At 44.8% G+C, this 18,156-nt stretch overlaps 1 protein-coding gene across 7 annotated transcripts in view; it reads right to left on the reverse strand.

The window, feature by feature from the left end:
* Positions 1 to 18,156, reverse strand: part of TACC1 (transforming acidic coiled-coil containing protein 1) — a 120,326-nt gene that overhangs the window by 45,972 nt on the left and 56,198 nt on the right. For 3 of the 7 annotated variants that reach the window (XM_046648834.1, XM_046648831.1, XM_046648832.1), the window contains exons 2-3: positions 17,226 to 17,412; positions 16,129 to 16,244 (exon numbers count right to left, since the gene is read on the reverse strand). The exons of 1 other annotated variant lie outside the window; for it this stretch is intronic. In XM_046648834.1, coding sequence (XP_046504790.1) covers positions 16,129 to 16,244; positions 17,226 to 17,386 — 277 coding nt within the window. In that variant the 5' untranslated portion in view covers positions 17,387 to 17,412. The remainder of the gene's footprint in view (positions 1 to 16,128; positions 16,245 to 17,225; positions 17,413 to 18,156) is intronic. 3 more of the 7 variants (XM_046648838.1, XM_046648835.1, XM_046648836.1) reach the window with 1 other exon arrangement.

Below are 18,156 nucleotides of genomic sequence, written 5' to 3' on the forward strand. Positions count from 1 at the left end.
ATAGTAGAGAAATTCAGTCTTATTCAGTAGCAAGGACAAAGGTTCTGTCTCCATGTGATGGAAAAAGCAGCTTGATTTGTGATTACGCAAGGCTTGATGATCTTCACAAGGGAAACCAGGCAAATCCCCATGCAACCAGACTCTGCAAGATTTCCAGCGGTGGTGCCCAGCCCTACGTCCTCCAGAAAAAGAATAAAGAAAAAGTCTCCCCAGTCACTGTTTAACTCCCTCATAACTAGCTGTCTGACTCCCCTTCAATGACTAAAACAAAAACAAAAACAATATATTGTGGTACAACAACAGTAGAAATAATGTTCTGAAGTAGTTATTGACATGGAAAGACAGTCACCATGTACTATCAAAGAAAAGTTCCACAAAACCCTGGGACACAGCCTTGGCCTCTCTTCTAGACTCACCCACAGATCTTTTGTTGTGAGACGATCTTCATGCAACAAACCTTAGACAAGCATTAAATTATCCCCAAATGTTACAGATACATAAACAAATTACTAATAGTAAGCCAATTCCCCCATCCTGAGGCCTAGAATCCTTCTTATGAAGCACAAAAATCTCTTCTCAGCCCAAACCTAATCCTCTTCTACCCGCTTCTCCTTTGTCTTCATTTCACCGTAGGACCCCTTCTCCCAACCTCAACCAGCCACCTCTCCTTGTCTTCCCAAGACAGAAGGGTGGAATTTATTGCTAAGGGCTGTTTTTGAAATGTCTGCCTCCTGAAAAATTCTTCATAATTACACTACTATTGTAACTGTGCTTGGAGCTCCAGATACATTACTTTATTTAATCACAACAACCCTGTGAGGTATTTCTTAACCCCATTTTACAGATGAAGAAACTGTGGCTCAGAAAGGTTAAAACCCAGACAGGGAGGGAGCAAGGGAGAAGGAAAGCGAAGGAGGCAATGCAGCCAAATCTGGGGCACAGGCAGGTCATGGCTCAACCACAGTAGAAAGCCCCTCAAATAATTCTAGAGCTATCTTCATTCATCTGATTTTTCTTCATTCAGGGGGTGACTCTGAGAAAACCCATGTGGGATCAGAGCCAAGGAAGAAGGGTTCCAGGCTGGAGGTTCAATGCTATGGTACGACCCAGTCAAGTACATCGGTCTGTGTTGTTGCATCTACTGAGGGGCGGGCATCTGAGAGTCAGGATGGAAGCAGAGGGGCAGCTGGTTTCTAGGAACAAACCAACAGCGCCATACTTCTGAGTGCTCAGAATGAGATGAAGAATCCATATGACTAAGCTGGGCTAGACATCTCAAACAGATGCAACTGTTCCTACTTCCCTGCTCTAATCTATCCTCACTGGTGAAGGTTTCACACAACCCTAATGTAATATGTCTCATACTCAGCAGACCTCAATCTGACAACTACGGAATAGGATCCCTGGTTACTAAGACACTGGCCTGGATTTCTGAACTCAAGCCCAAAGTGTGAGTCTCTGCTATTCAGGGCCACATAAATGATATGCAGAAATCCCACAGACTTGGAGGGCCCAGCCGTGATAGCGAAGCTTTACAAATGTATAATTGACTGTAAGCCACAGTACTAAGAAATTCTACATAAAGATCCAAACCAGATGTTCAATGTCACACTCCCTAACTAGTTTAAACTGTTAGCTTCATCAGGACTTGAAGCCCTAAAATCAAATGACAAAATACTTTCTGAGATAATCATCTAACCAACCAACCTCAGGCCCTTATGACCCGCAGCATACACTGTTTTAGGCATGAAGAGATGATAAAATAAGTGCGTGGGGCTTATAATTCAGTAAAGGAGATAAGAGTCACACTCCGAGCCCCTTTGCAGAACAGGTAAGTGTTGAGTCGTGAGGAATAACTACCACCTTCTCTTATGATTGCCACCTCATGTGTTTTTACACAGAAAACACTACCACCGAGAGATTTCTGATTTTAAGGAGTCAGTTTCTTGCGTCACCAACTTCTCTTCCCTTTCTAAATGAGTTATTTCCTCTTTGGATTTGCCTTCGTATTGAGCAAGAAAACCTTCTAGAAGCATTATATAAAATAATTCTTTATTTTTGAAGGCAGCTGGGTTGTATTTTTAAAGGACCTTATTATTGACTTAGAAGCAAGCTGGGACAAGGTGAGATGAACGAATACAGTGCATCTAAGGTATGGGCTACCGGAGAGGTTAGAGAATCAGTGACTGGATCAAGCTCAGTGCGTCCTCAGAGAAGAAAAGGAACAGCTACTCTCAGGGCTGGCTGGGAGCTGAATGGGCCAGACCCCAAAGTTGATTTCCTAACGGGGCACTGACGCCCTTTGACCCTAACAGTGTAGGAACTATGTTCTGCTACCCTCAAGAAATAGGTACACGGGCCCCAAAACCATGTTAACTCCCCCTCCGACTTAACCTCAGTTCATATTCCTTTGGTAACAAGGGCAACAATCTCTCCCCTGAAATGCAATTCACAAAGGAGGAGCATAGTATAAACATTAAATTGCATAAACTGAAGACAGTGTAACCTGGTTATGTTTTCCTAGAACTAAGAATTTAGCACAAATAAAACACTTCCCACTTGATATGATCTTCAAAGCACTTCCATAAACATTATGTAACTTGATTCTCAAACTCTGTGAAAAAGGCACAGCAGGGCTGATTAATTCCATTTAAAAACAAGAAAATGATACTATGAGTAACTGTATGTTAACAAATTTGATAACTTAGATAAAATAAATTCCTAGAAAGACCCGAACTATGAAACTGACTCATGGGGAAAGAGAAAATCTAAATAGATCTAAAACAAGTAAAGAGATTGAACTGGTAAATTAAAAACTTCCCCCTGAAAAAACTACCTGGACCAGATTGGTAAATTCTATCAAATATGTATAGCAGAATTAATATCAATCGTTCACAAACTATCCAAAAAATATAGGAGGAGGAAACACTTCTCAACTCATTCTATCCAGGCAGTATTACCCTGATGCCAAAACCAAGCAATCACAAGAAGGAAAAACAACAAACTACAGACCAGTATCTCTTATTGAAAACAGATATAAAAATCCTAGACAAAATACCAGCAAACTGAATGCACTAACATATAAAAAGGATTATACACCATGAACAAGTGGGATTTATCCCAGGAATGCAAGCTCGGTTTAACATCTGAAAATCAATTAGTGTAATATACCATAGCAATAGAATGGAAGACAAAACCCACATGATCGTCTCAATATACACAGAAAAAGAATCTGACAAAATCCAACATCTTTTCATGATAAAAAAGCACTCAACAAACTAGGAATAAAAGGAAAACTCAACTTGATAGAGGACATCTATGAAAAACCTACAGCTAATGTCATACTTAATGGTAAAATACTGAATGCTTGTACCCTAAGAGCAAGAACAATACAAGAATGTCAACTCTCACCACTTCTCTTCAAAATTCTACTAGCCAGGTCAATTAGGCAAGAAAAAGAAAAAAGCACATCCAGACTGGAAAGGAAAAGTAAATCTATCTCTATTTGCAGATGACATAATTTTGTGTATAAAAAGTCCTAAGGAATTCACCAAAAGACTACTATAACTTAATAAATGAATTCAGCAAGGTTGCCAGATACAAGATCAATATGCAAATATCAACTGTATTTCTATATACTTGCAATGAAAAATCCAAGAATGAAATTATGAAAACAATTCCACTTATATTAGTATCAAAAAGAATAAAATATTTAGAAATAAATTTAACAAAAGAAGTGCAAGACTTCTCTAAAAACTACAAAGCATTGTTTGAAGAAATTAAAGAAGATCTAAATAAATGGAAAGACATCCCATGACCTAACAGAGTCATGTGTCTCTTAACAATGGGGATAGATTTTGAGAAATGTCTTGTTAGGTGATTTTGTGGTTGTGCAAACATCATAGAGAGTACTGAAGGGGAACAAAATTTGCCACCCCAAAATGTGTCTCTTTAACATGAGGATTATTTCAGGCTGATTATTTTTAAGAAACAAAAGACTCAGAAAGTTTTTCTTGTTACCTCCCCCTTAACTGTCTAAAAAAAGTTAGATTAAAAAACCTGTCTCAGGAAGTGAGCCATCACCTTTTACATAACATGAACTAGGTTGGAGACAGGGAGGAACCTAGAAGAGCCTGTTTGCTGGGCTCCCCTCTGTGTCCTTCTGTTTCTGTGTGGCCAAACACATTTTTCAAATGTTTGCTCCTTTTCACCTACCTGTGAACTGCCTTCCTTCCCTTTGAAGTCACTGTCTCTCTCCAATGCCAGCATCTTGTGTTGTCTTTAGCTGAGGATGGTATTTAAGGTGAGGGCTTTGGCCATTTTGGTGCATTATTCAGTTTTTCTGGGTTTTTCCCAGGGGTACATGTTATTTTGTTTGTTTTTCTCCTGTTAATCTTAGAACAGCCAGAAAAACCTAGAAGGGTAGAGGAGAACTTCTTCCTCCCCTTACACAAACCTAGACAGTATGGCCTATGACACATCTAGGCTCTAGGGTACTAACTTTATGGGACCATTGTTGTACATGTACTCCATCCTTGACTGAAACATCATATTGTTAAGATAACAATACTTCCCAAATTTATCTACAGGTTAAACACAATCTCTATCAAAATCCCAGCTGCCGTCTTTGCAAAATTAACAAGCTGAACCTAAAATTCATATTGAAATGCAATGGACCTAAAATACCTAAAACAATCTTGGGGTAAAAAAAAACAAGTTGGAGGACTCACACTGACTGATTTCAAAACTTACTACAAAGCTATTGTAATCAAGAGAGTGTGTACTGGCCTAAGGAGAGACATATAGATCAATGAAACAGAATCGAAAGTTCAGAAATCAACCCTTACATCTATGGTCAATTGATTTTGTACAAGGGTGCAAAATTAATTCAATAGGGATAGTAACAGTCTTTTCAACAAATAGTGCTGGGGCAACCGGATATCCACGTGCAAAAGAATGAAGCTGCACCACTTCCTCACAACATATACAAAAATTCACTCAAACTGACCAAAGACCTAAATGTAAGAGCTCAAACTATAAAACTCTTAGAAGAAAATGTAGCAGTAAATCTTTGTGACCATGAGTTAGGCAAAGCCTTCTTAGATATGATACCAAAAGCACAAGGGACAACAGAAAAATAGATAAACTGAACTTCACTGAAATTAAAAACTTTTATAACTTTAAATGACACCGTCAAAAGAGTGAAAAGATTAACCCATAGAATGGGAGAAGATATTTACAATCACATATCTGAGAAGGGACTTATATATCGAATACATAAAGTACTCCTACAACTCTCTAAGATAAGAAACCCAACTAAAAAGAAGGCAAAGAATCTAAGTAAACGTCTCGCTAAAGCAGATAGACAAACAACCAACAAGTACATGGAAAGATGCTCAACATCATTAGAATTAGGGAAATGCAAATCAAAACCACAATGAGATACCACTTCATACCTACTAAGATGGCTACAATCAAACAGGCAGATAACAAGAAGTGTTGGCAAAGATGTGGAGAAATTGAAACCCTCATACGTGGCTAATAGGAATGTAAAATGGTACAGCCACTTTGGAAAATAGTTTGACAGTTTCTCAAAATGTTAGAAATAGAGTTACCTCATGACCCAGCATAAGATATATACCCAAGGTTTATACCCAAGAGAAATGAATATACTACTAGGCACATACCCAAGAGAAATGAAAACATACATCCACACAAAAACTTGAACATAACTACTCATAGCAGCATTATTTATAACAGCCCAAAAGTGGAAATAACCCACACGTCCATCAACTGATGAATGGGGAAATAAAATATGGTATTTCCATACAGTGGAGTATTAATTGACAATAAAAAAGGAATGAAGTTCTGACACATGCTGCAACAGGGATGAACCTTGAAAACATTATGGTATGTGAACAAAGCCAGTCACAAAAGACTACATACTGTGTTATTCCATTTATATGAAATGTCAAGAATAAGCAAATCTATTGAGACACAGAGTAGATTATCAGTTGCCTAGGACTGGGGGCTGGAATGGGACAAAAACGGGAGGGGGGGGTGACTGCTACTGGGTACAGGGTTTCTTCTGGGGGTGATAAAACGTTCTAAAAATTAGATTGAGGTGACAGTTGCACAACTCTGTTAATATACTAAAACCCATTAAATTGTACCCCCTTTAAATGGGCAGATTGTATGGCATGTGAATTATCTCTCAAAACTGTTAAAAAGAAAAAGAGAGCAAAAGGAGGCTCAGAGGGCAACAGAGCAGGAGCAGTGTGCTGCACTCCTAAGAAAACCTTCCACCACACCACAGACTCACACTTCAGAAACGCTTTCGTCTTTTATGTGTGTCACTTGCAGGGATGCACACTTGAGAGAGGTGGCAGATCTCACCATCACAGCAATGTGGGATTTTAACTTTCTCTTGAGGAAGCCTACAACGTGCTAGATAAATTCTATTTACAGAAAGAGGCGAAAAGATGACATCACTCCTCGCTCCCACAACAGATACAGCCAAATCTACGAACCATCCTAGAGATATGGCAAGTGTCAAGCACAAAAGGCTTCTATTTTTTTGTGGGGAGGGGGGTAGTTGTTTTTTTCTTTAATTCTAATTTTTAACATTTGACTTCTTCCAAGACCTCCTTACACACTCCTTTGCTAAAACTACCTATTTGCTGCCATAACATCTGGGGAAGCCAAGGAGGCCAAGAGGTCCGAGAAATACAAGGCAGCTAGCTCCCTCCAGACTCTGAGCTCTGCGGGGCCTTACGCCCTGGTCCCCTGAAACCCCAAAGCAGAAACCGAGTGCCCAAAGAGTTGATGGTCCATCAGGGCCCACTGCCGAGTGAATGCCTGATCCATAAAGGACTCCTTCTCACCTGATTAGCTTTTTTATACAGAAAAAAGTACAGATAAAGCCGCTCAGCTCTACACAACAGCTGCAAAGGAATGACATTTGTTCATCATTCAACCCTCTCCCTTTGAAGACCCCTCCTCTGTACATGACGCCTGTGCCTTGCCCTCCCACCCCCTACCCTCCCATGTTTGAGCAAGGGCTTCAGGAGGAAAACAAGTGCGACTCTGGCACATGGGCCACCCCTTTCTGCTAAAGAGGTCTGACCTGAGGGGACTGTTAATAAGGTGCATTCAGGCAAGTGTCCAAAATTCGCTGTTTTTTTTTTTCAGTTTCATGCGTGCGAGTTCCCAGTCCCTCTGATTCCCCCAAAGTTGAAACATACTTTATGTTTGTACTTTCTCAGCCACTCGGTCAACAGCCTTAAAATGGAGAAGTGGACATGATATTCCGTCCGGGGCGGGACAACGAGACAAGAAGGACTTTTCCAGGAATGCTAGGGAGAACCCACGGGCGTGGCTGCAGAGCTCACACTGCGCTGACAACCACTGGGGCCCGAGGTCTTCCAGAAGCCTGGGAGCAAGCAGGGGGTCCCAGTGGGTGAGTCGAGGCAGGAGAAGGCAGAACATCCTCTTAGGTATGCCGTAATTTTAAAATGTCATTACTTAAAGCAGAAAAATAACACCAACACCCTCCCCCCCCAAACTGAACCCAGACAAGGAACTAACTGTGCAAATCTCCTCCTCCACACCCTCCAAAAAACACCAAAACAAAAACATCATGAGGGGGGCAGGTGGAATTTTAACTGCTTTTGTGAGACAGGGCGCCAGGTGCCACATCGTTCTCCTGAGATCCGCTTCCAACTCCTGAGAGAAGCTCACTCTAAAGTATGAGCCTCTTGATAATCTGAAAAAGGTTGTACCAAGGATGAAGAAAGTACTTAAAATTCCCAAACCCACGCCTTATACTATTTTATTTATAAAGAGACCCAAACCGTGTCCTCCAAGGCCAAGATTACAATCAGGTGAGAGGCAGGGCCCACTCACCAGGAAGCCCTCTCCAGAGAAGATGAGCTAACAACGAATATGTCTTCTCCTCTAACTCATGAGATGCCCCTGAGCTTTGGAAGCATCTGGATTTGTTTGAGGTTACATTTCAAATGGAGTCGAAACCCCTACCACAGACAGAAGTCTGAGAAGGCCTCCCCAAGATTGCAGCAGCAGGAGCAAGGAGAGACAGAGCACGTGCTAACAGATGGGGCTCCTCTGCAGAAATGTGAAATTGTGCAACTTCACTCTGTTGCTGCCAAACAACCATAATGTGCATCTCTTCAGAAATAATTACTGGAGAATTCAAAATACCAACTGCCTCTCTCACAAAGTAGCAACCACCCACACAGAGCTGGGAAGCTGATGCAGGATAAAGAAAAGTAGGGAGGAATGTTCGGCAAGAGAGGAGCCTCCAGAGAGAGCAACAGCAGCCGGCACACCAGTGCACGAGACGCCTCCACAATGGGACACAGACCCTGGCTGAAGCCCATGTTATTTCTCCTGCCTCTTCTGCTCCTGCACTCTAAGAAACGGGGCAAAAGGAAGGGGTGGGGGAGGCAGTGAAGAGGCCCCAGAGGGAGAGAGTAATGAAAACATTTTGCAGTCTTTGGAATTACACCCTTTGGTATAAGTTTAAGGGCCTGGTGGGAGCCAGCCTCCAAGATGGCCTCCATTGAGTCCTACCTCCAGGTGTTCTTGCCCTTGGACCAACATGTGTAACCAAAAGGATACTGCGGAAATAACTGAGTATGATTTCTAAGGCTAAGTCATAAAAGACTTTGCAGCTGCCATCTTGCTCTTGGATCACTCGCTCAGTGAGCAGTCAGCTGCTATGCTGGAAGGACACTCAAGCAACCCCATGGAGAGGTTCATCCATGAGGTGAAGAACTGAGGCCTCCCACCAACAGCCAGCACTAACTTGCCAGGCATGAGTGAGCGACGTGGGGAGAGGATCCTCTGGCCCCAGTTAAGCTTTAGATGACTACAGTCCCAGCCAACATAGTGACTGCATTCTCACAAGTAACTCTAAGCCAGACCGCCCAGCTCAGCTGCTCCCAAATTCCAGACCTATAAAAACTATGGGAGATAATAAATGTTTATTGTTTTAAGCTGCTAATAAGTTTGGAGAAATTTGTTATGCAGCAATAAATAACTATACAGTTCTCTTAGAAACTCCTCTTCCTACCCCAAAATAGCTGCAGAGTCCCGGGAGGCTGCACACCCCTCCATGCACCTGCCTCTCCTCACCCATCCAAGACTTACAGGTGGCGAAGGAAAGCAAAAGCTATTACTGAATGTGTCCCATCCCCTCTTTATTTCTCACGGACGAGCTGAAGCTAAGCATTAGAGAAGCAAAATGTTTTCAATCTAACAGCACCGCTTATCCAGGGAAGCTGGGTTTGTTTTTTTTCTTTTGCTTCTGGAATTGTGCTGCAAACTTCTGACGTTTGAGATTCTTAAAATACATTTTATACTTCATACATTATATGTGCCAGGTTAACACACGTGGAGGATGAATTTTTTGCTGAATTTTTTTTTAATTACTATCACTTCGGATCCTTAAGAGGATGCTTTCCCCCACCACACACTCTGCCCAGCTAACATTTTATGAACCTTTATTTCCTCTGATGAGTCTTCTCTTCAATCTGTGAAGAGAATCACACATTCACTGGGGAGGGAAGCTGTAGACTACGTTCCAAGGCGCTCTGGATGCGTGATCTTAAAAAACTGAATTTCAGGGCTGGCCCCGTGGCCAAGTGGTTAAGTTTGCACACTCTGCTTCGGTGGCCCAGGGTTTCACTGGTTTGGACCCTGGGCACGGACATGGCCCCACTCATCAAGCCACGCTGAGGTGGCGTCCCACTATGCCACAACTAGAAGAACCCACAACTGAAAATACACAACTATGTACCGGGGGGCTTTGGGGAGAAAAAGGAAAAATAAAATCTTTAAAAAAAAATTTTTTTTAAGCTGAATTTAACACCCTGCCCTACTACTAGTAGTAAAGGCTCTGGCCTGGATTTCCCAATCTTTGGAATAGAACTCACACGTGTCCTATCTCATAGCATCATTGTTATAAAAATCAAATAAGATGCTGGAAAAAAAAATCTACTTGCTTCTAATACATCCAATAAACAAGGCTGAAACAGAAAGCTGGTGGTCTGCTAGGTGGGAGTCTTGCAGTGGAAAAGCTAGAGAACAGTAATTTGTTGTTATATTTCCAGCAATGACATAGGAAAGATGGTACCTGGACTGGATAGGAGAACACTTGTATCTGCCCAACAGAACCGTCAAATTACATTTTTCACTTGTGAATTAATGAAACACTACATTCGGTTACTATTCCCTTGTGAGTTTAGCCATCATCAATCTAACCCCTGGGGATCCAATCATGTTTGTATGAACTCATAAAATTAGGTTCAGTACAGGCAAAGGTGAGGGTGAGATCTTGAACTTACAAACAGCAATTCCTTTCCAGGCCTAACATTGACAGTTATCGGACAATTTAGTAACCTTCAGTTATCAAATCCCCACTAAGACGGCTGTTTTGGGTGGACAAACCATAATTTTCCTGTTACTAATCTGAGTGTAGGAGATTGTGACAAAATGGTTCATACCACCAGGACTTCCTTTGAACAGTATTACTGGTCACTTGAAAAAGACACTATGACTACTCTTTAATTTCAATGTTTAACCATTGTTTAGGTGGAGAATTAAACGGTAGAAACACAATTTTAGAAGGGTTTACACACACACTCACTCATGCACACACACACGTAGAGAATGCTTCCACCACCAGAAACTATCAAGGTAAGCTATATTGCTTTATTTGATGCTCAGGTAAGCCCCAAATGGAAGAATGAAAGTTTGAAATGAGTTTGACCATTATAATATTTCTTAGGAAGGGCTTGAATTTACTATGCATCTTACAAGAAAAATACTGCTTTGACAGTCACCAAAAATCTTTACTTTCGCCAGGCAGACCTTGCCCCTGCCTCTGCCCCTGAGTTCTTTATTAAAACACGGTGGTTCCGTACTCTCTGAGGTCTCTGCTGGAAAAACTACGCTTGTTTCCCTAAGAAAGCATTCTCTTTGGGAGGAGCACCATAAGAAGAAGAGGTACTCCCACATGGACATCACACTAACTCCCCAGAAGAACCAGACTCATAGATTGACTGGAACACCTAACGAAAAATGTTTGTACAGGGGCCAGCCCGGTGTATAGTGGTTAAGTTTACCTGCTCCGCTTTGGCGGCCTGGGGTTCATGGGTTCAGATCCTGGGTGCAGACCTATACACTGCTCATCAAGCCATGCTGTGGTGGCATCCCACACACGAAATAGAGGAAGAGTGGCTCAGATGTGAGCTCAGAGACAATCTTCCTCAAGCAAAAAGAGGAAGACTGGCAACAGATGTTAGCTCAGGGACAATTTTCCTCACGAAAAAAAAAAAAAAGTTTGCACTATATTTGCTGATACATGTAACCCAAATCCTGAAAACTGAAAATCGAAGGCATAGAGCTGAACAAGATCTTCATTCTAGGTCTTATATCTGTACAGTCTAAAGCATTCCAATAAATATACCTTATTAACCACACAACATATACCAACAGTTTACTATATAAACAGTCAAATTACAAATTCTCAAACACCCAAAGTTACACTGAAAATACTTAATGGGCAAAAGTTAAGTCTATATGTTTGTACTTGTAGCAAATGATTCCAAAATTCTCTTCATTCTTCCCTAATTTCCTTTTTTCGTAACTCCTCAGATCTTTTAGTCAACTGAAAATCAGGTACATTGACAGACCAACCACATCATTTCTGTTTTGCAAGGGAGACAAACAGCCACCCAAACCAGTTTCTCCCTAAAGACTTCCCAGACCATATAGCCTACACCAACGGGACCCAGTACCCATTTGTTAATTAATCAGGTATAGCCTTGCTGCCCTTTTTAAAGTCATCATCCCAAATTACTTAAACTTTGTACTTTTTACTGAAATTGTCCAAAGTGTGGATCTAGGTTGGTAAACTTTTCTGTAAAGAGCCAAAGAGTAAATATTCTAGGGTTTTGCTGGCCATCTGGTCTCTGTTCTGAGCACTCAACCATGCTACTGTACTGTGCAAGTGGCCACAGACAACACCTACATGAACGAGTGTGGCTGCATTCCAACACAACTCTAAGGACCCTAAAAATGGGAATTTCATATAATTTTCACGTCACAAAATATTTTTTTTCCAACTACTTAAAAATGTAAAAACAATTCTTAGCTGCAGGGCAGAACAATGATAGGCAAGAGCAGGAAGCAGGTCTGATGAGGTCTCCGGGCCACAGTTTGCTGATTCCTGATCTAGACTACCAAAATTGCGTCAACAAACAACCCTGCACTCCCCACAGGCCTCCAGCAGTAAATACCTGCGGACTGATCCTGTTTATCTCTTTCCTTCTATTGGGAGGACTACAGAACGTCTTTGAAGTTTCCAGGCATCTAATTAACACATCAAACAGGATAGGTTTAACTTGTTGTTCCAAGGGCGTAGGAGAGCTTCAGCATGAATTAAGATTCTTTCTCAAAGAAAGGTAACAATGGGTAAATACAGGGAAGTGGGGAGGCTCCAGTAGCAAAGGATATCCGCTGCAGCTTTTACAGGCTAAAACACTGAATTTCAGATAGTACCTCTTTCAAGTCCTCTCCTAGGTGACGTCTCCTCACTGGTACACCTCCCCGCAAAAAGCACAGCAACAGCAGCAGCTTAAACACCCTTTGTGGGGGAAGGCAGACAGACAGCAAACACAGAACCACCAGCCCAGACACACTGGAGCCACCACTCTGGTATCTTCAAGAAACCTCTTGGGCTATAGTTTTATTTTACCATTAGACTGAACCGGCTTCTATCTGTGGCTTAAAAAACCCCCCACAACCTCATCCACTGTTTTAATTCGAGAATGACATACAACTCTGTCTTAAGAAGAGTTATTACAGAGTTCAGATACTGTAAGTCCCTAAAAAACTTCCCCTCCAAAAATTGACTTCAGAATAGATGGCGAAGCTTCCCTGAGTTGAAAGACGTTACAGTGGGGGCCATGGGTATGGTATACAGGATACAGGCCACACACTGGAGCGCCACCATACACTGGGAAGCCAGGATCTTCTACATGCGTTAACTCCGACCCATGGCTAGCTAACAACTCATAAGTCATCTCTCCAGAAGATACAGTCTCATATAATCTACACCTGCTGTCCCACCATGTTCTGGAACCACTGAAACAGGACAGACTAACTTTATCAGGAGCCAAACAATCAACAATCTGGGGAGAAAGAGAACCATCCAGACCCAGGAATTAGACTTCAACATGAAATGACTCCCCAGGGATTTTTGCCCACTGATATCTTCCCTGCTCAGCCCTCCTCTTTGGTTGTACTCTCACATTTCCTGTGGACACGGCCAGCAACAGGACTCAGGACTAGCTCTAGAGGATGGGTGGAAGGCGCCCTAGAAGGCAGGACACTACCAGGCTGAGGAGCAACCACCCTATTATTTAAAGACCCTAAACTGAGAGACTTCACAAAAGGTAGCGGCTGTTTCCTAGACTGTACACCCCCCTCCCACCCCTCCACCATAGACGTGGTCTGAATCATGAACTGCATCCCAGAGCTTTCCTGGTCCATGACTCTCTAAAAGAAAAATTTTTAGAGAGAGTGAAAAACAGAGTGTGAGCTGGAAGTTACCAAAATTTGTAATAATGAGTCAGCGGCACAGGAAGGACCAAACAAATGGGTCTCTATGGCTCTGGGGGTCTGGCCATACAGGCCTCTATTCAATTAGCAAAGAATCTGTCAGGATGAATCAGACTACCAGCTACCAGAATGGTGAGGAAGGGGCTGGCCCTAGCTGAGGGCAATTCAAAGAGGCTTTCAAACAGCTACTCAACTTGTCTTGTGAGCTTTATTCAAATTTGATAGGAAGGCCACAAAATAGTCCTTTGAAACTTGCAAATCTCCCTTCTGGTGTGCCAATCTAGAGAGAAGAAAAGGGAAGGCCTGAAGAGCAAGCGACATCTTCCGTCGCTGAGAGTGCTACAGAGCAGCGTCCACATGCAGGTTCCCCAAGACATAAACTTGCCTGTTCCCATGCAGTCTCTGCCTAAAACAAAGGGGAAAAGCAGCCAGGGGCAAGGTGAGGGCAGTGCTGAATTCCCAGCAGGGGAAGCACAGAATGCAGCCCACACTGTGAAGTAAAACCAAATCACAAAAAGCTGCTCTCATTTCACCAACAGTTCCAGCTCCATCAGGAGTCTATCCCAGAGAGCCTGACTTCCCTGGGCGACCTGTGAAGAAGTTACTAAACAATAAAATACGGCAACTGTTGGGAGGAAAAAGTCGCAATCAGTTAAAAAACTAGGTAAGTGGATAACTGAAAGCTGGCTCTATGTGCCACTGTTGGGCGACAGTGACAGACACTGGAATAGAGAAAGCATGCAAAAAGGACAGCCACCTAGAATCCCTTCTCCAGAGAACAGCCAGCTAGCAGTTTTAAAAAAGAAGTCAAAGCACGAACCCTCTGCTCAAAGCACTCTGTTGTGGGGTGAGCTGTGTTCCCTCAAACATAACGCTGAAGTCCTAACTCCCCATACCTGCGAATGTGACCTTATTTGGAAATAGCATCTCTGCAGATGTAATGGAGTTGAGATGAGGTCATACCGGAGTAGGGTGGTCCCCAAATTCAATGACTGGTATCCTCATAAGAATGCCACGTGAAGACACAGAGACACACAGGGAGAAGGTGGCCATGAATGAAGGAGGCAGAGACTGCAGCTACGTTGCCACAAGCCTAGGAACACCAAGAATTGCTGGCAACCACCAGAAGCTAAAATAGATGAGGAAGATTCTTCCCCAGAACCTTTAGAGGAGTATGGCGCTTCCACACCTTGATTTCCCACTTCTAGCCTCCAGAACTGTGAGAGAATACATTTCTGTTGTTTTAACACACTCAATTTGTGGTACTTTCTCAAGGCACTCCTAGGAAACTAACACGTCCTCCACGGCTTATCTCACTCAGAAAGAAAATCAAAACAGCATTACAAAATGTTCTGGACCGCCCTTTACCTGGCTGGCTTTGGCTCCCACGGCGCCCTGCCAGTCACTCCACTCCAGCCACACTGGCCTCTTCACTGGTCCTCAAACATGTGCCACCCTCCCCCAGAAGGCCTCACCCTGTCCCAGGCTGGTCCTGTCTCAGTGCTTCGCTAACGCCATTCCCTCTGCTAGAAGGGTTCTCTCCCTAGGAATCTGCAAGGCTGTCCCCTCAACCTTCCTTCAGGGCTCTGCTCAAGTCCCCTTATTAGTAAGGCTCTCCCCTAATTCACCTTCAGCATCTCCTGTCCCCAGCCCATATACCCCAGCCCTCCTTCCCCTGCTTTACTTTTCTCCACGATACTTAAGACAAAAGCTGACATATGTATTTTGCTTAACCTTTCAAAGGTCCATCTCCTTCCATGACGTTAACTTTGAGAGCAGGACTCTTTCACTGCTGAATTACAGCACATTCTATTCACTGAACGGATAAACGAACTCTATCAGGACGGGAGAAATTTTACTCAACACTGCCCATATGACAAAAAAGGTTTCTACTAATTAAGCAGAACAGCAGAAGCTTCAGCAGATGAAGGGGAGGCTCAAGGTTGGGCTGAGGGGCCAGGAGAGAATCTCAGCGCCAGGTTTTCTTAGGTAGACTTGAGGGCTCACCACCATCGCTGTGTAAAAGAGGGAGACGTAAACAATTCTGAAAAAGCCTCTCAAGATTCCTCATCTAAAAGAGTCAACTCTTATCTATAATTGCTGTCTCCAGCCACACCCCGTGGAAAGTGAGTTAGCCTGAGAAATTTGTGAAGCCAGATCTCTACGTCCCTCCACCACTGCATCACTACACACATTTTTGTCTTGTAGGGGCTGAGGGGATGGGCCCAGGAGGAATGTCTGATAACCACAATCTCATACTGCAAATGCACAAACTGCTTAGGGAAGAAAGCCTCTGACCACCACACTCCTAAAACGCAAACAAAAAAACACGTCAAATAAGCCAGCTTCAAAGCAGCGTTTTCTCAGCAGAGAGACAATCCAAACCTTTTTATGTGGCCCAAAGTTAACACTTTTCCTTCCCTCATTTACATTTCCAAAATTTTAAAACAAAAGAGCCAGAAAATGAAAGTCTGTCTTTACCTTGGGTTTTGGCCTCGGGTCCTGCCAATCCCAGAGATGACTCACAGGATTCCTTGAGAGGTGATCTGATAGGCGTTTCTGCTTCGGGAGTCTCAAAATTACCTTCAGAATCCGAGCTGCCAAGGGGGAAAAATGAGGAATTACCACTTTCAACGGTATTTCCGACACCCTTAGGAATGTAAACATCCACAAAGGCTACTCCAGGATTTCTGCCTAACTTTACAACCCACTGGTCCTCAGCACGGACTCGCCTGTGGGAGCTGCTGCGGGTTTTCTAGCAGGGCCCTCCTCGGGCTTCTGTCTGGCATCCTGTCGCCCTGATATCTCCTCCATCCTCCGGAGCTTTTCTCCAGCACCATTTATTTTTGAGGTCATCTTTCCCTCTGACACCCAAAAAAAGCGCTTTCCAACAGACTCCTTTTCTCACAAGAGCCCTTTCCCAGAGGCTTAAAAATTAAGATTGCCGCCCACCCCCGCCTAAAACACTAAGCCAATTCTCTCCATGTCGCCTTTTTCCTCGGCAGGCCTCTACCTGTTTGGAATTCATTCGGCCCGAGGCTGAAAATGCTGTCACCTGCCTTCCGCAATCACATGGGTGACAGCGCAGCAGAGACCACCATTTCTCACCAGCTGCCAGGGGCCTGTCATCACGCGACCTTCTCTACCATGGCTGCATTTTCGGGACACAGTGGAGCCCCAGGAGGGCCTGGGAGCGACTCCTTCCCCACAGTAGGGGCCCCAAGTTCCACCGGGTGTGATCAACGACAGTGTCTATATGTGCGTGTGTCTATGTGTAGGGGCGGGGGGTGGGGGATCGAAGCTTAGAGAAAGTGACCGAGGCAGACCGGGATGCGGAGAGACTGCAGATTCTGCGTTAGGTTCAGAAAGCTCATACTGAAACGCGGGAAAGAAAATACACGGGAGGACAGAACATCCTGAACTTCCGAACGCACAGCGAGGACCTGGTTACGGGCAGGGACGTAGCATTGCCGTGAAGATGGTTACGCGGGTGGGCGACCACACACACGCACACAGAATGAGCCGCAGATGGATGGATGGCAGCACGTTTGCATCTCGGCAGGGATGCGTGTACTTGCCTGAAACTCAAGGATTTGGTCTCGGCTTGCGAGTCCTCCTCCTCGGGGTCGCCCTCGGGCCCTCCGGCCTCGTCCTCTCCGGCGCCCCCGCCGCGCACCGCGGACCACGTCCATTTCGCCCACTGCACGGGGGACAGGATCTGCCACGGGCTGAACGCCATGAGCGCGGCTCCTCTGGCTCCAGCTCCTAGGAGGAGGGGAGGGGGAAGAGCCTTTTTTCCCTTTCAAAATGGAGGGAACCGGTGACAGGCGCCTGTGAGCGTTTCCAGCGGAGGCGCGGATGTGGTTAAACGAGCGCCGTCGGGGGCCCGGGTGGAGCGCTTCCTCTCGCCGGCAGGCAGCGCCGCTTCCTCCTCGTCCTCCTGCCCAAACCGCGCGGCCGCGGCACCCCCGCGCCGGGCCCCTTCCCGCCGGGAAGACGCCTCTCCTGGGGCCACCGCAGGGCCCGGCTCGGGGTCTCGGGGTCTCGGGGTCTCGGGGTCTCCGGCTCCCGGCTCCCGCCTCCGGCCGGCCGGGCGCGCATCAGCTGCGGCGGGAGCCGCGCCCCAGGAGCCGCCCCCTCGGACCGTACTACTCGCGCGCGCGGGCGGGGGCGGCGGCGGCGCCGGGCCTTTGAAGTCGGCGGCGCGCCGGCCGGATCCCCCCCCCGCGGCGCCACGCTGGTCGCGCCTGGACTGCGGGCAGGGGCTTCCCGGCGCGGCTCTGGCCGCGGGCCGAGGACCCAGGCGCCCCCAACAGCTCGGTCAGCAGCCGCAGCAGCGGAGACCCACGTTCTGGGTCCGTGTCCGCTGGACTTTCCTCCTCCATTTTTTATTTTTATTTTTTCATCCTGCTACTGTGACTTAATGGCCTTGGTGATAGCGGGTCGCACAGAAGTTAAGCCCCTTAGAAGAAAACTTTGAGGCCGTTGTTGATTGGTGCTTTTCTCCTC

The sequence above is a fragment of the Equus quagga genome, chromosome 22 (genome assembly GCF_021613505.1).
Source record: "Equus quagga isolate Etosha38 chromosome 22, UCLA_HA_Equagga_1.0, whole genome shotgun sequence".
Lineage (NCBI taxonomy): Eukaryota > Metazoa > Chordata > Mammalia > Perissodactyla > Equidae > Equus > Equus quagga.